The sequence below is a fragment of the Prunus persica genome, chromosome G7, assembly GCF_000346465.2.
Source record: "Prunus persica cultivar Lovell chromosome G7, Prunus_persica_NCBIv2, whole genome shotgun sequence".
Taxonomy (NCBI): domain Eukaryota; kingdom Viridiplantae; phylum Streptophyta; class Magnoliopsida; order Rosales; family Rosaceae; genus Prunus; species Prunus persica.
In genome coordinates, this window is record NC_034015.1 from 22,168,139 (window position 1) to 22,191,013 (window position 22,875).

The following is a 22,875-nucleotide window of genomic DNA, read 5'->3' on the forward strand; positions in this document are numbered from 1 at the left end:
GCAGTTACAGTGCAACAGACAGTGTGCCAAGTAGAATAGAACGCAAATGATGGAGTTGGGGGGGGGGGGGGGGTTCATATCCCCTTTGTGCTTTTTTCTCCCCTTTTTCCCTTTTTTTTTTCCTTCACATCGATATTTTCGATATTTTCGATATTTTAGCGATATTACACCGATATTTTGACAAAATATTGTTGAAATGTGAGCGAAATTATCGACATCGATATTTTCCGATATTATCGTCGATATTTATACGATATGTACATGGATATGTTCCGAAATATCCGTGATTCAAAAAAACCGAAATATTATCGATATTTCAGACTATGCTTACAAGAATCGGTTAGTTAATTAATTGATGGACATGGGGCCCAAATGCCCATTCCAATATGAAGGATCCGATCCTATCCTATTCCATCATCTGCATTCTATTCTACTTGGCACACTGTCTGTTGCACTGCAACTGCAATATGCCTCATTTGATCACCGCTTCTCGTCTCTCTGTCGTATCTTTAACGTACGTTCTTCTTCCCCCTGATGCCTCTTTTCTGTATCGCTTCTCTTTTATTGTTTTTTTTTTTTTTTTTTACAAAAAATATTCTTGGGCTCGAAACTTCCAGACACTCATTACTGTATATATAAAAAGAGAAATTCAAAAGGGTTTGGGTCGTTAGGACATTAGACAAATGGGTTGGGTCCCTGGAATGCACCCTTGTACTGGTTCTGGCCCATGTATATTCTCAAGAAATATCCAGTTGCGCTCTTCTCATATGCATCATGGGATTTCATGAGAAGAACCAACCAACCTCATCATTATTAATTGCAATTTGCAAAGGAAGAAGAAAAAAAGTGAAAACAATTTTAATTGCCGTAATAATCATCAATAAAATATACAATGCTTGCAAGTTGCCACAACAAAACTGTTACCACATCATCATTGATTATTGCCACCCTCACCCCAGAAGAGACTACAATACAAACAAACAATTTTATTCTCTGTAAATGGTTATTATTATTGTGCACATGAAGATGGTAATGTATTATATGCAATGCAGCAGCAGCAGGCAACATCCAAAACCAGATGCCGTGAGCATGGTCAACCATGTTTGTTTGTTTTCCTGTAAAGAAAATGAAATGGATGCCAACATTTGTTCAATCATCAAAGTGCATTAATTTCATCAGCACTAGTTCAATTCATCAAGAGTCCATGAGGCGTTCCATAACCAAGTTGACTACTGCGGGAGCATCAACCGTCACTGCAACCTTCACCGTGGGTTTATCAGACCACTCCGTCACTTCACCAAACCTAACCAAAGTAAAAAAGAGATCACGACCCACCAAAACTACATTTGGAACTCGGGTGGGGTCTTCTAACAACACATGCAAATCTGCCATGAACTCAATATTTCCATTATCAACAGCGAACAAGCATTCCATTCCATGCATGCAGAAGAATTCAAAAAGTTTTCATCTTTTGCCTTTTTGAATTAAAAACTTCTTAAAAGTACTGTATCATCTGTGCTTTTTGACATCTCATCGTGGTAAACAAGGGCCCCCTACCTTTTCTGTTTGTTGTACAAAATTGTGAGTCCTCTTGTGATGCCGTTTGTCTGTACTCTAACAACACCCTCTGTGTAAGTGATGAGTGAAGGATTAACAGCTGCAAGAAGTGTTGTGGGATCATGAAGGTAAACTCCTACACCAAGATTAAATCCACCATCAATATAATGTCTACAATCATCGTTATTCCACTGCTTTGAGATGCATCAACACTTCAGTAAACTAACCTTTTGTGCTATAGGCATCACGATGGTAGGAGAAGTACACATCTAAAACTTTGCACAAGTACTGAGCAAATTTTCCATTTGACCTTGCCAACTTTTCCCGATCAGCATCTTCATGGGTCAGAATGAAAGTAAAATATCATGCAGAAAGTATGATGATTTATGTAATAATTACAATCAAGCATGAAGTTTTCATACAAGAATTTTATTTATCCACTGGCCATTTCAAACATACTGATTTCATAAATGCCACCACAGTTTCCAGATAAATTACCGATTTGGCACACAACAGGAGTCCAACAATTGTATTTTAAGATTTCCTGATGAACTAAAAAAGGAAGTAGATTGTGTGGAAGTTTTTGCATGAAGGCTAATTGAACTCCTAAAGCCTCTGTGACAAAAGTGTTCACAAAGGCTACGCTTTTCAGAAATCAGATCTTAGTATTAGTATTATTTCATTTCAAAAATAGGTAAAAGAAACATAAAAACAAACATGGCTTCTTAAAGACATTGTCCAGCACCAACTATTATTTGGGATATGGCATGTTGAGTTCAGATAGCTTCTTTGATACTGCTACAAGAAACAATACCTATGAGAAATCCGTTTCTTGAGGAGGACAACATATAATGATTGGTCCAATGATTCAAAAATTGAATAAAAACCTCCGAGGATATTAATGCAGATGGTCATGGCCCATGGGTAAGAAAAATAGGTTTTTCAGGATACAATTTATAGGACAATAAAAGAAGCAAAAAGTTTATTACATTTAGAAGACACGCAGAGTTAGGCTCTCTACAATGAATTTGTAGGATACTACTTTGAGATCACAAATATGGAGTATATGTATTATTAGAAGGCATTTCTTTGATAAGTATGTATGTTTTTCATCAAACGTCAATAACAATGTAGAATAAAAATTTCCCAATATAGTACCTGTCAATACAACTTGATGGGTAACATTTATCCCCACACCCAAAATATCTGCTCCACTTGTAAATACTATATCTGCAGCATCTGGATCCCCAAATATCTGTTCACGGATTGCATCCAAGGACATTATTATCAACATCTATTTAAGTAGATCTTGAAGATATTGCCATAGAAACTTCCAAAGCTTAAGTTCAGGTGGGAGATGAATAGCCCAATCAAAATATTAGTCTGGCTGATATACAATAGAAAAATGAAAAGGTTGTAGCTGATTTGGAACTAATGGTATTCCACAATAACAAATAAACCCAATAAGTAAGCAGGAACTGGACAGATAATCAACTGAATTCAAAGCTAGTTTCAAAGCTAGTTACATGCATAAACTCGAGCTGAAGTCTTGAAAATTTTGAATCTGAAATGTGTGTGTAAATATATGTATATAGTTTAAGCAGCTTACGTTGGCCTCTGCTGCTGGATTCACATTCCCATTGACTGCAAAAGCACCACCAAGAAGAACAATCTGCCCAATGTTCTTTGCAAATGCAGGTTCTAGTTGAGTAGCCTGTATCAATGGATACTCTGTTACAAAAGATTAAGAATAATTGGCACAACACAAAAGCATGCAATGCATCAAGAATCTGACCAGTGCAATATTTGTAAGTGGGCCCAATGCTACCACAGTGACTTTTCCAGGGTAAAGGTTTGCTTGTTCAACCAGAAAAGCTGCTGCTGACTGTTCAATTGGCTTTCCTTTCGGTGGGGGGAAATTTTGGTTGCCAAGTCCATCCGCACCATGAACAAAATCAGCAATACGAAGTTTTGTTCCTTTCTTTTCATGGAAAAGATGAAATGATTGATGAGTTATGGATTTTAATCATACTTCAGCTTGTCTATAAGCAAGAACATAGTAAGGCTTGCTAATTGAGGCTCAGTTGGTAAGTGATTTTAATGCAAGAAATAAAGCTGAAAAACAGCTGCCAAAGGAAATGGATAGGAAATTTCTTACTAAATCTGCAAACAGTGATCTCAGGTTATCCCTTCATTCATTTACACAATGTGCATAAATGATACATATACAGGTAGATTACGCCGTGTGTGTAACTATATTTTAGTCAATATATAAGAAAAATATTTCAAATTGGTTTATAGATGCATTTCCAATTGGCTTCCTATATACAATTTCTTATGAAAGGACATGTCAGACTTTCTAACTGCTAAATATCATTGTTTGTTAAAAACCATAAAAATATAAATAAATAAAAACAGACGAGTTAACTAATTTATAATCACCATTCAGTGCTGGTTTTAACTTTTATCACACAGGAGCACATTAAAAATGAAGACACTATAAAAAGAAAAAAAGAGGTCGGGACACAGAACAATAGGAGGAAGACAAGAAGAAAATCTCTGGTAGAAGTTATGAAACTGACGGAACATATATACAAACTTGAAGAATAAGTGAAGAAAACCAAATAGGATGAGAACTTACAGTTATTGTGACATGAGATCCTTCAGCCACAGGAATATCAGTTCTCCCTGCAACCTCCAACTAAACCAAATACGAAAACAAAAAGACAGGGTATAATTATTTTTTAATGAGCAACGCAAACAATGAATGAAATGCCTAATCCAATGCCTAGAATATACAAGGAAAAGGAGATGAAGGTCAACATATAGTACGCAGAACAAAACACAAACGGGCAGTAAGTGTACCAAATGCAAGGCATTTCTTGTGGCCAGAGTCGTATAAACGTTTCCATATATGGTAGTAAGTCCAATCACTTCCACCTCCGGGGATTGTAATGCCACAAAGATGGCCATGGCATCATCTGCATGCATAACGCAACGGTATTACTAAAAACATACACAAAAGCAGAATCCTCCATTTGGTTGCCAATAATGTAAAATTGCACAGGAAAGTGCATTGGCCTGAAGCAGAAATTGACGGCTCTGCAGCAGCATTGGGTTCCTGAGTCCCAAGTGATTATGAAGAAAAAGTCCTAGATTTATCAGAATCTTGATCTTCTTAAGTTGTTGTTTTAAGAAAAGAAAAGAAGTGAAATTGGTGGCATTGGCATCCCAACTTGAAAATTTCCCAGGGATGGATCATGGATGTCCTAGGCCTATTCAATACCCGGATTGATATTAGTTCAATCGCAAGCAAATTTGAAAGGTATTGTTGGTGGTGACCGAAGTGGAGATAGCCAAAGTTGGCTCCTTTACTGATTAATTAAAAAAAATTCCAGATGCTGATTAATTAATTAGGGAGAAGCAGAACGAGCATTGATCCACGTAATTGAAATCTGACGGATCCATTAGTACCTACATGGCAACATGGAGCAGGGGCCACGGCAATCCATGAAAGCTTGAAGCTTGAATTAATTTATAGATGTTGGTAATAAAGGTCCAGAATTGGAATAGTGTTGGAAGAAAGATGAGATTATTATGAGATAGGATTTGCGAGAAAGTGAAAATGTGAAGGAATTATTACCGATGCCAGGGTCGGTGTCAATGATGATCTTCTTGGGTTCAGTCACTGCCATTGTCGACGACTGTCAAACAGTCAAAAGGAAAAAAAAGACTCAACTACTTATTAAGGACGCTCGCTCGCTGCTACTGCCTCTGCCTCTGGCCTGGCCCGCTGATGAAGATGAAGATGCAGATGCAGATGATGCACTGTTTGATTGATTGATTATTTGTACCAGAAAAGAAACTGTGAGTTGGAAAAAGAGAAAAAGAAACTGTGAGTGTGAGAGAGACTGAGAAAAAGTTCTTATTATTCTAAACAACCGCACTGCTGCAGTTGTCCCCTCCTAAAATAAAAAGCTAAAACAAACAAACAAACAAACCGCACAAAAGCTGACGCTGATCCCATATGCTCGTTTTGCTAGCTATTAACGGCTATGAGGGACCACGGCCCCACTTGAGAAGTGATGGCATTTCAGAAAATATATCTGAAAATAATGGGTATGTTGATAAAACAATGATGACCTTCCCCCTTACCCTCTCTCCCTCCGTTAGATTTTGAAATCATTTCCTTTTCAGATCTGCTGTTTCCCTTGCTTAACACTCGCTCACACACACGCAGAGTGAGGCCTTCATACGATATGAACCGATCGTTGTCGTCAAAACTCGCCAAGAAACCCTCTCCAGCTCCGTCTCCGTCTCCGGCACCGGTGACGGCGAACAAGAAGAAGAAGAAAAAGGAACAGAGCCCTCGAAATCCATTACAGGATCTCAATACCAGCAGCACCATTAGCAATAGCAACAATGGCAGCGAGGCTTCTTCTTCTATCTCTGTCGAAGCCCCTCGAGGTTGCCTCAGGTTCTTTCTCTCTCATTCTTCTTCTTCTTCTAATTCAAAAACTCCTATTTGTAGGCCTAAAACACTGTCCAAAACCCCTAAATCGGCTCCTGTTGTAAAGCCTTCAAGGCCATCAAAATCTAAGGACAACCGGTCCAAATGCAATGCTTTGGAAAACCCAGAGAAACTCACATCCCGGAATGCGCACAAATTTAAGAATAATTCTTCTTGTTTGTACCAGTGGCAGTCCGGGAACAAACCCAGTTCTAGAAATGGACAAAAGATGAAAACTTGCTCAGTTTTAAACTCAAATGGAAATTCCCGGAGTAAGTTCGAATCTGGGTCTGTGGTGGAAGATATTGTCAGGGTGGTTGGTAATGCCGGTCAGCCCACTGAGCTCAAATCATGTGGTATTGATGAAAATTTTACACCTTTGAGTAAGATAGTGACAGGGTTGGGTTTGGACTCCAAAACTGTTAAGGATGAGGATTTGCAACAGAATTCTAGCAAAAGTGATAGTAGAACTCCACCAGTTCAGGCCTCTGTATCTCCAGAGATACAATGTGGATCGTCTGCGGTGTCAACAGCCACACGTGCTTGTTATGCTACTGGCCATGTTCTTTCTGGGATCACTGACAAGAGGAAGTGCAGACCTAGAGGAATTCTCAATGTAGAAGAGAATGATTCAGGTTTCAGTAGAGGGAAGGCTTTAGGCAGTTTTGAGGATGATGATGACGATGGTGATGATGATGAAACTGGAAAAGGAGTTTTTGGCAATTTTGATGCTCCCATGGTTCCTTTACCTACTGAAGCTTCAATGCATTGGCTGTTATCACCGTGTAATGAGGAGGATGAGGATCACAAGGAGCATTCTGAAAAAAGTTTTCAGAATTCTGTAGAGTCTGTCAATCTTTATTCTCCATTTTCAATCTCAGGTCATCATGGATTTTCTTTAGATATATGCAACAATACTAATGTGGGAAGTACTACTAACTGTAGCCGGAGGAGTACTTCAATTTTTCCAAGCTATCAAGAAGTGTTAGAGCCCTTAAATACCGATCCTGTTTTGTCGTCTCCCCCTTGCACACCTGGTTGCGAGGCTCTAACCTTGAAAGACGAAAGAAAATACCGTTATGATTATGGCGGCGATAATTCTCCATTCTCTATGGTTTCACTGGGTAGTGAAAATGTTATTCGTACTCCTCTATCACACTCAAGTATGGACAATCAAAGGAAACACTACTTTGATTCTGAACTCAGTTCAGTGGCTGAAGCTATTCGGATGGCAAGCTTGTCCCCAAACAGTAATGTATTAGTTGAGGATCAGATTGATTCAAGTTTCCAGTTTGACTGTCTAACTACAACTTGCAATTCAATCAGTCGATTTCAGAAAGTTTTGGATGATCGGGCTTCCTGGCTTTCCAACTCTACACCAGAAAATGTGTCACAATCCGAGATGAGGATATCATGGAGAGAAGGGTTAGTGAGTCGTATCTACGATATGGATGAATATGATTGCTGCAGGTGTTTGTCAGACGAAGAGGAAGATATCAATGGCTGCAGCAGTGATCGCTTAAAAAAAACTTGTCAGAGTCCTGAACTCAATATCAATGTTGGGAAAGATCAGATTTTAAGTTATAATTCTCGATCTGGTGAACTGTTGGATGATGAAGCAGGAGCGGGGAAAGTTGAAGGCGGCTTTCCTTCTCAGTCATCATGCGTGTGTGCTGAGTCCATAAGCACTGATGGAGGTGGCCTGCTTGCTTCAGGGGATTCAGATTGGACTCTCTGCTACAAGAACGAGTTGTTCCATGTATAACTAGTTAGTCTTGCAATCATATTAGAGCAAGTCTGGCAATCCTTGATCCAAAGTGGTTTTTTTTTTACCCGGTTAAAGGACCACTGTTGTATCCTATTCTTTCCGTAGTTTAGTTTCAGTTGTGTATCATATAAATTCCCATTCAATTGAGATATTTTACATGAAATGCATGTGTAAGGTTTTTTTAGGAAACTTAAGAATTGTTACATAAACTCTTCAGCAGTCGGTCAAGGATAGGAACAAGGAACTTCTATCTCCGTTGTCATGTGAACGAATTTACCCACATCATTATTCATTTGGCAGTAATAAGAGGTGGGTGAGCATGGATACCTCAAATGCGGATTGAAAGTGATTGTAACTGGTGAAAATGCCATAATACCAGTATGAGGAAGCCGTTGACTTGTGATATGGGGTTCCAGTCATAAATTTGATTCTGCCCCTTGGTTGGTACCCTGAACCGGTAGGCATAAGAGGGAACTTCTTGTAAGTTAGCCTACCCCTAGAATGTTGGATGAAAACTCTGTTTAGAATAACATATCGCAAATTGGAAGAATATATAAATAATTTAGGTGCAGATTGGACATTTTATAGATCATTAGTTGGGAATAGATTAGTTAATGCCATGAACAAGATTAAATGTGAAAAATGAAAGAAAAGAACAAAAGTAGACACCTAATATTAATAAGCACCTGGAGGGTCAAAGAAAAGGGTAACTTGGACAACGATGTTAATGTATTTAGGAAGAGACGAACTAACTAATAATCTTCCTAATAGCATGCATTATTATTTTTGGTTACATATGGAGTTTCGAACCCGGGTGCCAGTTGGGGGGAAAGATGCTGCCAAACCACCGCAGCTAAACTCCATTGGCCTAGTAGTATGCATTTTGTAGCTCATAGTTTTGTATATTAATGAATTGAAGCTCATGGAAATTTCCCAAGAGGATTAGGTGAACGAGGAGGCCAAGAGAAGGGACACCACTTTGTCAAATATTCATTCCACCAACCACGCATTGCCGACTCTGTTCAGCTGCTTCACTCAACATTAATTTAAGACGTACGGCTGCTGCTGCCTGCTAGATTTCGTATATGGTATTTACTATATGCGAAGGATGATTAATTTTGACTTAGGCTAGAATTAATCGAACTTATTAATTATTATGATCATTACATAAACAGTTGAAGTCATTAGAGTAGAGGGAATGTCCCATGTGCATGGATGGACAGTAATGGTATAGTGGACTAGCTCAGTTGGAAAGTTGAAAAGCTGGTGTGTGTGTGTGTGTGTGCGCGACTGAGTTTTTAAGTTTGTGTCTATTTCTTGCAGTTGCTGATAGATTTTGATAAGGATTCATCCAGAGAAGAAATCTAACTGGCGATCATTGGCAAAGGTCGGAGGAACTGGGCAAGTAGATAAGCTTTGAATTTTAATTTGACATGGCCATGGGCCAAATGTCAAATGTCATATGCCAAATGGTTGGACAATCCTTAGCAAAGCTTGACCAAGTAAGCAAAAACCAGATATGCTTCTTAATTGCAATTCTTTATTTCATTTATACTTAGATAAAACCCAAAAATAAACAAGAAGATGAAGATGATGATGTGTTTCTTATTTAATCGAATTTCAAGATTGATTTTGCATATGCTGAGTCACACTATGAGACTTTGAATTGGATTGGATTGGATGATATTATTAGTTGGCCTGGTGGAGGTAGGGGGCGGCATTTGATTAGTTTCCCTGTTAGTTAAAGTCAAAAAAAAAATGGCGTGTTGGACTTGCATTCCATTCCATTCCAATGGTGTGTGTTGATGTCCCTTGTATATTTATATATAAATTTGATGATGCAGTTGAATGATGGCTGATGAAATGATGCATGTCAAAAACTAACCAAATGACCAATAGGGACCAAACCAACCAAAAAGTAGAACAAAAAGGCTGGGTGGCTGGCAAGGGGAGACTTTCATTTATAATAGAATAGTAGAATAACTTTTTCTTCCTTGTTCAATATATATATATATATATATTTATGTATATATTGCAAATTCTTGCTGCTCTGCTTGGTAATATATCTTCATCATTACATTAATTAAGATCAATCAATGGAAGGTCTGATTCCAATGGTGTACAAGGCAATGAAGAGGAACAGAACTCGCCGCCAATACAGCAGCCTCTCATCATCATTATCATCATCAGCATCAGCAGCTCAAACTAATTACAACATCGCCGACTTCTACATTGATCCTAATCAAACTAATTACGTCTATGTGCCACCACCTCCTCCTGCTGCTTCTTCCACTCCTCATGATCATCATCGTCGTCCAAGTCTCGACACCATATTTAATGTAAACAACAATGGTGGGTTTTCTACAGTATCTGCCCCCGTGGAGCACAAGTCATCATCGTCCACAAACAACATAATCAATGGTCAAGTAATTCAACACCGACGACACAAATCTGTTTCTGTTTCTGTTTCTGTTTCTGTTTCTGCTCCTCCAAAGCAACTTGTCCGGTTTCGGAGCCATCGACGAATCTTCTCATGCATGACTTGTGGTGTGGTGCCTAGCTAAGAGCTGATTAACAACGTATACTACCACCTGCCTGCACTACAATTAATAGATAATATTTTGATTATCTAGCATAGTTAACTTAATGTTGTAATTAATACCTCTGCACTCTGTTCCTCCATTGCCTCTGTTTCTCTGCTTTCATAATTTCTCCATCTGCCAAATGCAAATCTAAAAGAAATGTTGTGATGCTGGCCTCAGGCCTGCCTGCCTCCAATAATGAATCAGAGACCAAGCTTAATTAGGATTTTGTATTTTATTTCTAACTTTGTAGGATGATTATCTGTTAAATGTGGACCTTACATTACATATGGTAAGGTGATTGATATTCCAGTCTTACACAGCTGATCACTTGATCACAGAAATTTATTAATTAATTATTGATGAAGCCTGGCCGGTCAATGGTCATCAATTATGAATTATGAATTATGAATTATGATTTATGATTTATGATTTATGATGATGGAACATTAATCCATCCATACAAATTAAACTCGTTTCATATGACTCTAGAAACTGGAAATTGGCAAACTTTGGTCAGTCAATGGTCGAATGCAGATATGGTACTGAATATATCAATCAAAGGTTTTGTTGTTGAGAGAAGGAAAAACAAAATCAAGGAGTTTTGGAATTATGTATCAATCCTTCTATTCTATTGGAAGGAAAAAGAAAAAGAAAAACAGAAAAACAGAAAAACAGAAAAAGAAGCAGCAGGAATTTGTATAAGAAGAAAGACATGAACTGATTCATCCAAAACTTAAACAAACTCTGAGACTGAGAGAAGGTAAGACCACCAGCACAGACAGAGATCTGAGATTGCATTGCAAGCATATAGATATATCATGATTCATGAATGTGTTTGTTGATGGTCATCTAATCATTATGTCATATATTAATTGTACAAAAATACTGAAGCAGAATAAGTAGATGACCATAAACAAACATATTCACTGCTGCAAACCTGCAACTGCAACTGTTTTTTACCAAACTTTGAGCTTTCAGTGGATTCAAGTTCTGCTTCTCAACTGATATATTATCCGAGACGGGTTCAAGTCAGATACCATACCACCAGTATCGTACACGAATTATTATTATTATTATTATTATTATTATGTTATATATATAAAAAGGAATATGCCCAGTATCATTCCCCTCCCTTACAGGAGAATATACTTGAGAATAAACTTTGAGCTTTTGGTGGTTGGTAGGAATGGGAGTTGGACCCCCTGGAATATGATTGTCAGAACTTGGATTCATTAAAGGGGGCAAGGCTTAGGCAATGATATTAGATTGTCGTTCCAAGATATATATTTTTTTTCTTCAATAAACTTGGGGATTGCTAAATGAATCAAATAGAAGACTAAAATGACACAAGCACCAAAATTATAGTAGTAGGAGGTATGAATAAATAAGAGGTGAATTTGAGTGTGGTATATAATATGTCAAAAAGACAAGATGTAAGACTCTACATAAATAAATAAATTTGCCAAACTAATCATTACGCACTTCTCCGATATTTTTATTTTTTTAGTTTCATTTTATTAGAGGAGGGGGTGCTTTTAGAAATTGCATTTGTAAAGTGAGACAAAAAGAAAATAAAAGTAGTGTAGAATGACTACTTTACAGTCTTATTTTACACGGTCAATTATATGATACGTATATATAGAACAATTACTATTATAAATTATGTATTTATCATAAAAATATAAGTATCATGTTGTTTTAAAAAAAATGCAAAGTTCAGCCCTATTTACACCGTATTTGACCGAACAATCAGAAGACCACACGTGAAAAGAAGGGATCCAAGAAGATGACCCACTAAAAAGCCGTGGTCGACTGCGTCTTACATGAGCACCATTGGCAGGAAGAGCCATCGGCACCCATGATTGCCAATTGCGACAAAAGACTCATTCCATTTAGGTGTTTCTCACAAGTACACGTGGAGCCTCCTCAGACAATGTCCACAGTCCCACATCGAAGTTTCACTCAAGATGCACACATCTTGAAGTCTATAAAAAAAAAAAAAGGGCATAAGTCCCAAAAATGAGGTAACTGCGACATCTGGCAATCCTGTCATTACTCTGTCCAGATTACTATTTTCTCCATACTTATCCTAAATTAAGCATTGGAGAGCCTTCGACCAATACCACACTAGTGCCAAAGAGCTTACCGAGCGCTTGTCTTGCAGATGCTCTACCAAAGCTCATGCTAGACTGAAACTGACAACATCACTAAGTTGCGCCCAGAAGTGTCAGACCATTTTTAAGCATCAACAATTCCAAATATGACTAACAGAACATCAAAGCACTCTTACAAAAAGTCAGTCGCAGAGGTGCGGAGGTCTAATAGGCCGGTTATAGGAAAGCATCGTATGCGTGTGTATGTCCGAACACTGTACTTTCTTGGACAGTAAAATGTCAAACAATGTTAACAGGTTAATTTATGTCATTAAATTATTGAGCCTGCCATGAGAATGAGAATGATCAGCCGGCCGCCCCCTTTGCCCAATACATATATTCACTAATGGGGATGGGAAAAGAAAGAAAAGAATCTACTGTGAAGATATATAATTTCATTTGTGCCCAACTTGCCTTCTTTTCGAGACAATCAGGGTGCAAACAGAACAAGGAATGCAAACAAAACTTGGTGTCCAGTTTTCACAACGACCATTAAGAAAAAAGGCCAACCCATCACCAGCTATTGTCTTGACAACATAAGGAATCCGCAAGTTAAATTCCATTAATCATATTAATACAAAGGGATCTGATAACATCAAGAACAAGAAAGCGTATATAACCATGTCAATCTCTTCTCAGGAATTACCAACAATTCTTATCTATAGAAAGATAGAGAGTGAGAGAAAGGGAGGCAAGTAACACAAGCTACAAGCCTACAAGCCCACAAGCATGGGCATGGATAGGCATTGGCATTGCCTTTCTCTCTGCCTGCTTCTCGTCCTCGTAATACCTAATGCCTATGCAGCAAATGATGCCCCAGATTTGAAGAGTAAGCGGCTTTGCAGCCAGTGCTCCAAATGTGATTCAAGTAAATGCCCTGCAAGTGAAGCCTACCCCCATATGACAGCATTTGATGACACTCTTATTGCTGGTGCTTTACAGTCTGACTATGTGGACTTGAATGACAAAGGAATTTACTCAGTGCCAGATATCAAAGGTGGCCAATCAGCAAAACTAAATGCTTATTTTGGCTGGAAATCTACTTCTGGTTCAGCTTCTGGTTATCACAGGTGAGTGATCCTATTTTTGCGCTTAATGTGTTCTCTGAAACTAAGGCCGAAAAAAAAAATTAAACAAAAGAAGAGCATGGGATTATAATATATAGATAAACGATTACCTAATGCCTCAAGGAGGCTCTCAACCTGGTAGCACTTTCTTTTCTCTGTACATTCCCATACCTAATGAAAGTGATTTGATCTCAGGCTGTAATACTATATCAAACGACTTTAATATCAAACTAGATAGATGACACTCCATTGTGACTGAAAAGTCCATAAAGCATATGCTCTTTTTCGTTGTGTGCTCCCCAGGTTTAGCAACTACATGGACAAATGTTCAGGTGGACAAACTTACCTCACTGTGGACAAGCATGGGAAGGTTAGCCTTCGGTTGTTGAGCTTGCTAAAAAACTTGGCAGAGGCTGACTGGAAATCATTTAATCCACCCAAGAAACTAAATCACCGCGAGTTCCGCTTCTGGGTCTCTCACAGTACAGGAAAATGCCTCACTGTATTTGGAGGCAACACAAAGAAACGAACTGTAGGTGTGGCTGAGTGCAAGTTTGATGGCTCAAACCCGTACCAGCTGTTTGCCTTCCGCTTTCATTACCACAAAGCCTTCTGTTGTTGCGGTGTTCACAATGAGTGATGAATTATGTTTTAAAAGAGCCTAAACTCAAAGCTCTCACAATTCAAAATAATGTGGTACATATGTGTGTGTCTGTGCGATTGCTATACTCATAGCAAAACTAAATCATTTCCATCACAGGGTATTAGGGTCCAAATCCTTAAATTTGTGGTGTAAGAGTAAATATGAATTTGTAATATGTGAGATATATTGACACACAATGCTATTTCCTGTAATAAAATATTATAGAAGTTCCAAACTATGTGGCTTAGCCTTAATAACTGTTAGGAGGAAGAATTTACCAACAACCCTGGAATATTACAGTTTAGCACCAACCCCATGCAAAGTACAAACTATTCATCACAATATCATGGTTGGACATTGGCAGAGACATATGGAATCGGTTCCTGCCTATCTCCAATGCCATTCAAGCAAGGTGGTCTGGCTGCTCCGTAGTAAAAGAAGGCCATCACTTTTGACAACTCATCTCCACTTCGAATTGCTGAACAGATTAAAAAAAAAGGAGCTGAAAACATGCTGCAAATCAGAGGCAAGAATCAGATGCACATTCTCTAAATAAAAATTACCTTTCTCACGATATAAAATCTTCCCAGCCTTAGTGAAGATGATCTCGGGGAAGACAGACACTTTGAGAGCAGATACCAAATCATGCTCAGTAACAGCATCAACTGCAATACACTGTTAAATACGAAAAACAAATATTAGTAATAATGACCAATAAAGTGGGGAAAGGTACTAAAGAAATCATACGGTAGGCTGTAGCCTTACTCTTGGTGAAGGTAGCTTGCAGTTCCATATGATGTGTACAGCCTTCTCCAGTTCATTCCGAATCTTTTCATTTTCTTTTGGCCTGAAGAAGGAAAATTTTCTAATAAGAAAAATATGATAAACAATTTTCTCATAGCAAATATAACATAAATACAGTGTCATGAAAGAGTTCCAAATTGGGCAGTGTCCGGGATTGGAACTGTCAGATGACATCAACAACCATTGGTTGGTTGGAGGCCTCTTTGAATATCCTAACTTCGTAATAAAGAACTATAATTTGGAAACAAGGTGCTGAAATCATAAATGTTAACAAGGATAAGGTAACATAGCAAGAAATAAATAAAAAAGAAGAAGAAAAAGGAAAAGCAAACCTTTTATAGCGATTATGTACAAGAATGATTAAAGGGCTGATGTCCTTGAAAACAGCCTCTTCCCATTCTGCAGTTACTACATCTTTAATGGGACGAATGTAATTATCATCCTGCCACACTATTTCATTGTCGCTATCATCATTATCATTGTCATCCTTTCTTGCCGTATTATTCTTGATAGTAATCTTGTCAAAGAATTGATCCAACTTGAAACCACGCCCATCCGCGTCGTCAGGCCATTCTGGATCATCCTCCTCCACAACAAGAGGATAATTGGCCAGAAGTTGTTGCACCTTCTTCGTCCTTTCAATAGGGTCTAACTCCTCCTCAACATCAGGGTTGGTATCTAAAACTTGTCTAATTTTGCTTCTCCACTCGCGTCTCTCTTCAGAACCCATCAAATAGGGATCATCTTTGTCACCTAAACAAGGTTCGTCCTCCTTATCAGAGTCATTAAACGGCTTAAACGGCTCTCCCTTTTCTTCATCGGAGCCGACCTTCTCAACAGTTTTAGAAGCACACAATCTAGTTACTTTGGAGCTACCACCACCATGTGTTGGTACACTGGTGTTCTTCATCCATATTCTGTTAGCTCGAATGTCTTGAGACTGAGGACCTAAAGAAGCTAATGAAAGGGGTACTATGAATTTGTTCTGTTTTGGTGACGAGATGAGATATGGAAGCCTCAGGGTATGTTGTAGAGCCATTTCAACACACAATTACTTGCAGATATCTGAAAAAGCAAACAATTGGTAACTAGTAACTAGTAATGTAATGGTTCACACAGTAAATGGCAGCTAGAGAATCAAAATGCATATACTTATACGGCAGACAAAACACAAGTTTAATTCATTCAGAGAGTTCTCTCTTCTGTCCTCAGTCAGTCGTCTCCATTACAATTCACATGGTACATATCCAATCAATTCATTCCATCTCTGTAAGAAAGGGAATTGAAGAAGAAAAATAACAAGAAAAAGCTGACTAACCTGGTAAGTATATGATGATGTTCCTTCGTCTTCTTTCTTTCCTATTTTGACACAGATGAGATGAGCTTGGCATCAGAAACCAAACCCCAGCCCAGCAGCAACTAAGAGCCTAAAACCCCATATGCCAAAGCAGTGCCCGCAAAGATAAGGCAACGTGGATGGTTACTGTTAACCAAAGGGGAAAAAAGCTCCGTCGGAAAAGTGAGCAGTGAAGATGGATGTTTAAAATAAAATAGCCCATGAGATGAGCTGCAACTTTATTTGGGCCTCCGCTTTCGACTTTTCAGCCAGTTTGGGTTTACGCCCTCTTCCTACTTTTTTTTATTCCTACGGCCACTTTAGGCCTCCTCATTTTTCTCACCACCTTAATTCGAGTGTAGACCATCACCATTCTTAAAGCATAACATATGCCTTAGAGGATCTACAATAAACTTTCTAAATTACTTTTCTAGACAATTTTTAAGGATGAATTGGAAAAATGCAACTCCAACCATACTCCCTATCTATTTTTTAAAATAGAAAGACCTCTAGGAGTTCTTAAATCTGAGGAGAGAGAAATGACTCTTAGTGGCTCCCTATAATTTAATGCTGTTTTGTTTTATGCATAGTTTAAACTAGCCTCTCAGCACGCGCTTCCGCGCTTGCGAGAGGCTTTTTTTTTAATTATAAAATTTAAATTTATTTTAGAATTAAAAAAATAATGAGTAGTTGTGTTCCATAAAAATAGGATCCATTATCTGATTTTAATTTTATTTTTTTAAATATTTTTTTTTATAAAATTTAAATTTATTTTAGAATTAAAAAAATAATGAGTAGTTGTGTTCCATAAAAATAGGATCCATTATCTGATTTTAATTTTAATTTTTTTTAATATGAAAAGTGTGAATTTACTATATTATCCTCATTTAATTAATAATTTTAATTCTTAATATTTGCATTAACCATGGACATTTTTTGGTATTTTGAATGTTTCACCATTCTCTGCCTTTTGCTTTATATATATAGATTTTTAATTAATACTAACTATTTTTTTATATTTTTTTTAAAGAGATGGACCAATCAAATTTAATTAAAAAATAATATTTGTATTTATGACTCCCTAAACTAGAGAGTATGATTAAAGTTCAACTTTTATAGAGAGCACCTAAAATAACTTGTGTTTTTAATCAAATTTTAACTAGAAAATAGGAAGCATGATTGTAGATGCTCTTATTAACTAATCATAGTTAACCTTCACCTTAGCATTTATAAGAATCAATCATTAGAACAAAAAAGAAAGAATCAATAAAGTTTTTATTATAATTTTATGAGTTGTGCTATTGGTATCATATTTATTAATCATATTACTTATTTAAGTGATTTTAATCACTTAAACTACAAGCCACGTACAATTTTTTTATTAATCTGACAACTAAATTGATGATGCCATTGTCTTTGGGTCCTTGCACGAATCATACCACATTTTTTTCTCTGTCCCATCTTTACCATTTTATATTGATTTAATTCTTATCGTCTCCCTCTTTGTCTCTATGAAACAATGGGGATGGGGGAGACGTCCTATTATGTTCTTGACTAAGGGTGACAGCGAATATGCGACAAAACCTTCTATACCCTTCGCCAAACTCACGCACCCTCATTAGTCATTACGATGCATTCGCCATGAAAACGATCTGTCACAGCCTACCCTAAAATGCAAAGAAAGAAAGGCATTATGCATATCAACCACTAGGAAACCAGGCAAACAACCACAAAAGCAAAAAGCCAAAAATGCAACGTTCTACATAAATAACTAGATCAACAAGCCAATACAAGCAGCAAGTTTTAAGACATTATAGGCAAATCCAACATCTCAGTATCATGGGTAAAGTAGAGATGGAAGGAGCCAAGTAAAGAATCCATCATTAGTCTCTCCCTTCAATCTCTGCAATGAGTACTCCACCAGCAAATTCCAGAGATCACCAACTGTCCATTCATGTGACAGTATCCATTGAGTTACCTACTTCAGACAAAGTGAAAAAATTAATAAAAAGAAAAAAGAAAAAAGCTATACATAGGAATAAAGGCTTAGCATGAGTTGGGTGTGGAGCCAATGAAAATTACATACCTGGTCTAGGTTTTGCAATGCCTTCATGCCAAATGTGTAGTACGAAATGAAAGGTCTTAGTGCCTGAAACAAATGCACCCAGATAATAGTCATTTTGTGTCACTGATCCTTTGTTATATTTATTTACACACAGAGACATAGAATCCTAGTGAAAATTGTCTGAGTAAGCTAAAGATGACACAGAATCCCATTTAATTGCTTTTTGAAGGCTTAAGATAAAACTACCTGAGAGGCAGCAAGCCACTGAATTATGGTCTTCACTTCAGGGTCTCCTCCAAAAGCACCACATCCCCAATTCCCAGTTGCAATCCCAACATCATCCTCATTATCAAGAGACAGGATCTCCTCAGAATCTCTGATCACTTTGTGTACAGATTTTCCTCCACACGTTTCAACAGAAGTTATGCTAGCTCCATGACTCTATAGAAAAGCAAATGTAAAAATTCAAAACAAACAAATTTCAAAGTGGAAAGAGCAAGTTTGGACGCTGCTAAACCAAACATAAACTTCAAAAAAAAAAATCCTACATTAGGAACTCAGCTAAAGTTAGTAATGCAATATCATTTCTAAATGTAGAGCATCCCCTAACTAACACACACACACACGCACAAACCAAGATGAAACTGATAGAAAACTCATACCAAAAGATTATTACTGAATACGTCATTGGAGTCTTTAACATCTGAATGAGGCTGAATTCCAGAACACCCGCTCTCTCTAAACAATCTCTTGTACTGCTGATATTTTGATTGATGAAAAAAACCACAGAATGCCTTATTATTCTCCCTGTAGGAACCGACAAGTAGGAGAGATCAAATTTCGGATTAAGAAAATGTTATATGAAGGATCTGAAATCTACACAATTGGGATAATGATCCAACATATTCAAACATCACCGAGAAATTTAAGGCAAGGATTTGGAATTAGAACAAAAAAAGAAAACCACGGTTTAGGTGTGCTACTCTTTTCCTGTGAAGAGTTTCCAATAATAGTAATTTGGATTTAATGGGAATTTCAGTTTATGCTTGAAGCCTTCCTGGAAGTTACAGGGAACATATTATAATAAAACAATGAAAAAAGTCTTTGACTAGATAGATCATGGATTTCTGTTCTGGAAGTAAGACTGTTCAAAAGATCAAAACTGCATGGAAACCCCATTCTATGTAGTAGTTTGAATTATATTGTCTTATTCTCCATTGAATTCCATATGTTTCTAGTAATATGTGTGCGCTGAAGTAAAATATACATACCGGAGGAGTAACTTTTGTTTGTACTGTCTCATCCCTGGGCTGCATAACGCATCTATTGCAATAATTCTGATTTTACGTCTTCTAAGAGAGTCTGTATCCCTTTTGTCCACATAGTCACCAGAAAAACGAAAGGAAGAAGCATACCTACACAACTTAAAAGATGGTAACACATTCGGAAATCAATAGCAATAGTAACCAAGTTAAATAAGTGAAGTTTAGATATTTAAGTTAATACTTAGAAAATCCCCTGCCATCTCATACAATTAATGCATACATAAAGTTTAAGAAAGAACCAAATTTGAGTCATTATATGTCTCCACACATGCATGTATGAACAACATATGCTCAACTTCTCTAAGAAAAACATATACATTAATATTTTCTGATACAAAGAAATAAGCAAACAATAGGCTATCAGTACTCACCCTGTATAATTTGAAAACCTTTCTGCACCAATAATTTCTATAGCCTCATTATCTGCCATGGAAGGCATGAACAGCATGCTAGCAATTAATTCAGGATTGATCATGAAACGGATCTCTTCCTACGTGAGACGATAATAACAAATAAAATTAGGTGCTTCTGCAGTTAGATCATGGCCTGCGTGATTCAAGAAAAGGTAAAACAAATAAAAATATAGTTTAAAATAGCCAGAATGCAAACATAGATAAAATATATAATGAATCACACCTGTACACAGCCCCTATGAAGAACACCACCTCCTATATACTTGTTTGCAAAGTCGACTTCAAGAGCTCCACTTGATTGATTTTCTATAAAGCCTGAACTGTGAACCTAGAATGATATGAAAAGACTTGTTAACAAGTTATTTTCTATTGCTAAACTGAATTAGGAAAATAAAAAGGGGAAACCAATTCATCTGCATGTAACTAGAGGCTTATTATGTAACACAGCTAGTCATGTAATACCTCAAAACGGCAGAGAGGAATGGCTGAATTGCTCCAGAAACTAGCCTTGGGGTAAGAAATGCTTAGAGGACCATGTTCCAGAGGAAGTACTTTCCGCTCAAATGAGACATAACCCTTAGGCATATGGAAACTTATCCTTTCAAAATAGTGTATAATACACCTTATCTTATTCTCCTGTTTTTCATTATAACTGTCATATAAAGTCCTGAAAATACACTTCAAGTGGTAAGTATATTTAAGTAAAATAACAGAAGTAGATATCTAGTGATGCTGTATACGAAATGGGTGACAGGATATCTCTTAAAATATTATGGCGAGATATCTAGCATAAAATTGGAAACCCCAAACCCAGTATTTATAGACAAACATCTGTGACAAAAAAAGAAAAAAGAATAAAGGATACCAGTGACGCATAAGAAAGCAAAGGTCACATACGTAAACAAATGGTCGAAGTTGATCGTTGGAAGATGTTTGGCACCTCTATTATTGATTGGGAACAAACAAAATAAAGAGCACCCAAGAAGAGCACTAATTAGTTCCTGAAAAGAACATAGACAATAATCAGCAAAGTAATACCGCAAATAAAAGAAGTTCTAACAAAGTAAAGAAAGAAGTATTCAGAACTAGTTTTTAGCATATGACAGAAAACAAGCATCAAACATACCACAAAATCATAAGAGATATTTGAATTAGTCTCCGAAATAATGAAAAAAGAAATAATCACTTGATTTTCTCTAGATAAGACCACTTAAACTCAAATGTGAGTATAGATCTATATAGAAGATAAACCTTTGCATTGGCAGAGATCGGACACGAAATGTCTGCATAACAATAAAATAAATAAATAATTTACAATTTTTCCGAAGTTCTGTTACATTCTTTTTCTTTTTTTTTTTCCTTATTCCAATAGAAAATGCTACTCATTTTACTATGCATGTTCAGTTTCTGCCGCACCAGGTTGTATGACATTAAAAACAAAAAAGAGAAAATTTCAAGTACCGATGCCTCTTAGTATAAGTTATGATTCAAACCATGCTGTGATGTGTGTGAGTGGTTATGGTTGTCCGGGCATATGGGAGCGAAAGATAAAAAAGCAAAGATTCATGAAGGATATAGATACCTGGCTGAGGAACACGATTCCTGCTTCTTGTGAATGCAGTAGACGAAGACCAGTTTTGACTCCATCTCTGCCTCCATTAATAAGGGCGTCGGCGTTTTGATAGTGCAATTCTAACAGGGAGGGCAACCGCAAAAGCAAATTTGCCAATGCCGGGACAACCTCTCCAAACCATTTCCTTGCTTCAGCCCTAGACATGAGCTGCACTAACACCTTTCGTTCAGATGCTATGGAATGGATAATACCGTTTTAACTCTTAATGTCTTGCCTTAACTGATGATGATGATATCATGTATACCTACGCTATCAACATCTTCTATACACAGACAGACTATATTGCAATTCAATTCTATTTCTATACCTCAATGAAAAGTCACAACTCAACTCAACGAAAAACATTTAATTTAAACGATTATCGGATACTTGTAAAAAGTAAATATTGAAAAGAAGAAAAAAAGAAAAAAAAGGGGTACAAAATTGAGTGAATGGTGGATGACCTCGTCGAAGAAGAGGGCGTAGCCGTGTGGGGCGGAAGGAGGCAAAGGGTGAGAGGAGAGAGAAAGAGAGCACCTGAGGTCCGAAATGGCTGAGAATAGCAGCTCCCCAGAATGGACCCCACTGTGCTCAGGACCTCTCGCCAACGCCTTGAGAGCCTCCACCACTTGGGACGGCCAGAACAGACTCCATGTCCGCACCACCACCGGCAAATACTCTAATATCGACTTCAGGTCTTCCCTGCCTTCCATTCTCCCTCTCTCTCTGCCGTTGTCCGTTGGGGAAGCACTTCTATTGCTGGATACTTAAATTTACACGTTTTGTCGTTGGAAGTCCACGTGTTATTTGACGGCAACTTTACAGCTTTTGACGAGATGGACTCCTTGGACCCAAAAACTACTAATTACACAAGAATTAGGGCCGTTGGTTTGGGTTGGGCCAATACCAATTACCAATTACAAAGTGGACTTAATATAAAATCACGTTCAGAGAGAGAGAGGGAGAGAGAGAGAGAGAGAGTGGTTAGCTATGCATGAGGGAGGCGGTATGGAGGAGCTGGAGGCTGGTGACTTGTG

At 37.5% G+C, this 22,875-nt stretch overlaps 6 protein-coding genes across 7 annotated transcripts; 3 read left to right on the forward strand and 3 right to left on the reverse strand.

Moving 5' to 3' along the window:
• On the reverse strand, positions 838 to 5,486 carry LOC18770842 (probable uridine nucleosidase 2). Its single transcript, XM_020569430.1, has 9 exons — positions 5,201 to 5,486; positions 4,423 to 4,538; positions 4,199 to 4,258; positions 3,353 to 3,538; positions 3,167 to 3,271; positions 2,716 to 2,812; positions 1,785 to 1,892; positions 1,558 to 1,693; positions 838 to 1,303 (listed from the first exon to the last, which is right to left on the reverse strand). Exons 1-9 carry the CDS (start codon positions 5,250 to 5,252, stop codon positions 1,195 to 1,197), a joined length of 969 nt encoding a protein of 322 aa, XP_020425019.1. The 5' UTR covers positions 5,253 to 5,486; the 3' UTR covers positions 838 to 1,194.
• LOC18771709 lies at positions 5,649 to 8,038 on the forward strand. Its single transcript, XM_020567755.1, has one exon. It carries the CDS (start codon positions 5,817 to 5,819, stop codon positions 7,830 to 7,832), a length of 2,016 nt encoding a protein of 671 aa, XP_020423344.1. The 5' UTR covers positions 5,649 to 5,816; the 3' UTR covers positions 7,833 to 8,038.
• On the forward strand, positions 9,768 to 10,811 carry LOC18771874. The gene has a single exon (XM_007203462.2). It carries the CDS (start codon positions 9,932 to 9,934, stop codon positions 10,397 to 10,399), a length of 468 nt encoding a protein of 155 aa, XP_007203524.1. The 5' UTR covers positions 9,768 to 9,931; the 3' UTR covers positions 10,400 to 10,811.
• On the forward strand, positions 13,053 to 14,521 carry LOC18770557. The gene is made up of 2 exons (XM_007203397.2): positions 13,053 to 13,643; positions 13,944 to 14,521. Exons 1-2 carry the CDS (start codon positions 13,303 to 13,305, stop codon positions 14,278 to 14,280), a joined length of 678 nt encoding a protein of 225 aa, XP_007203459.1. The 5' UTR covers positions 13,053 to 13,302; the 3' UTR covers positions 14,281 to 14,521.
• Positions 14,446 to 16,608, reverse strand: LOC18770492. The gene is made up of 5 exons (XM_007202257.2): positions 16,406 to 16,608; positions 15,420 to 16,152; positions 15,049 to 15,130; positions 14,847 to 14,958; positions 14,446 to 14,761 (listed from the first exon to the last, which is right to left on the reverse strand). The coding sequence occupies exons 2-5, from the start codon at positions 16,124 to 16,126 to the stop codon at positions 14,628 to 14,630; spliced, it is 1,035 nt and encodes a 344-aa protein (XP_007202319.1). The 5' UTR covers positions 16,127 to 16,152; positions 16,406 to 16,608; the 3' UTR covers positions 14,446 to 14,627.
• LOC18769393 (poly(ADP-ribose) glycohydrolase 1) lies at positions 18,103 to 22,609 on the reverse strand. 2 transcript variants are annotated; one of them, XM_007201880.2, is made up of 11 exons: positions 22,303 to 22,609; positions 21,809 to 22,006; positions 21,124 to 21,227; positions 20,689 to 20,893; positions 20,450 to 20,554; positions 20,185 to 20,303; positions 19,760 to 19,903; positions 19,151 to 19,295; positions 18,735 to 18,929; positions 18,510 to 18,572; positions 18,103 to 18,404 (listed from the first exon to the last, which is right to left on the reverse strand). In XM_007201880.2, exons 1-11 carry the CDS (start codon positions 22,549 to 22,551, stop codon positions 18,402 to 18,404), a joined length of 1,530 nt encoding a protein of 509 aa, XP_007201942.1. In that variant the 5' UTR covers positions 22,552 to 22,609; the 3' UTR covers positions 18,103 to 18,401. The 2 variants fall into 2 exon arrangements, with proteins under 2 accessions (XP_007201942.1, XP_020423682.1); XM_020568093.1 differs by having other exon boundaries at positions 18,103 to 18,401; positions 22,303 to 22,570.

Bases quoted from the DNA above. Each gene is read 5' to 3' on its own strand.
- LOC18770842 (XM_020569430.1), bottom strand. From the start codon at position 5,252: ATGGCAGTGACTGAACCCAAGAAGATCATCATTGACACCGACCCTGGC. The intron at 4,539-5,200 runs GTAATAATTCCT...TTATGCATGCAG, and splicing joins TGACACCGACCCTGGCATCG to ATGATGCCATGGCCATCTTT. The intron at 1,694-1,784 runs GTTAGTTTACTG...ATCTTGGTGTAG, and splicing joins TGATGCCTATAGCACAAAAG to GAGTTTACCTTCATGATCCC.
- LOC18771709 (XM_020567755.1), top strand. From the start codon at position 5,817: ATGAACCGATCGTTGTCGTCAAAACTCGCCAAGAAACCCTCTCCAGCT.
- LOC18771874 (XM_007203462.2), top strand. From the start codon at position 9,932: ATGGAAGGTCTGATTCCAATGGTGTACAAGGCAATGAAGAGGAACAGA.
- LOC18770557 (XM_007203397.2), top strand. From the start codon at position 13,303: ATGGGCATGGATAGGCATTGGCATTGCCTTTCTCTCTGCCTGCTTCTC. The intron at 13,644-13,943 runs GTGAGTGATCCT...TGTGCTCCCCAG, and splicing joins TCAGCTTCTGGTTATCACAG to GTTTAGCAACTACATGGACA.
- LOC18770492 (XM_007202257.2), bottom strand. From the start codon at position 16,126: ATGGCTCTACAACATACCCTGAGGCTTCCATATCTCATCTCGTCACCA. The intron at 15,131-15,419 runs GTTTGCTTTTCC...TTCCTTCTTCAG, and splicing joins GTACATAATCGCTATAAAAG to GCCAAAAGAAAATGAAAAGA. The intron at 14,959-15,048 runs GTAAGGCTACAG...CGTATTTAACAG, and splicing joins GCAAGCTACCTTCACCAAGA to TGTATTGCAGTTGATGCTGT.
- LOC18769393 (XM_020568093.1), bottom strand. From the start codon at position 22,551: ATGGAAGGCAGGGAAGACCTGAAGTCGATATTAGAGTATTTGCCGGTG. The intron at 20,894-21,123 runs GTATGTGACCTT...GTGTATTTTCAG, and splicing joins AACTTCGACCATTTGTTTAC to GACTTTATATGACAGTTATA. The intron at 20,304-20,449 runs GTGTGATTCATT...CGTCTCACGTAG, and splicing joins TTCATAGGGGCTGTGTACAG to GAAGAGATCCGTTTCATGAT.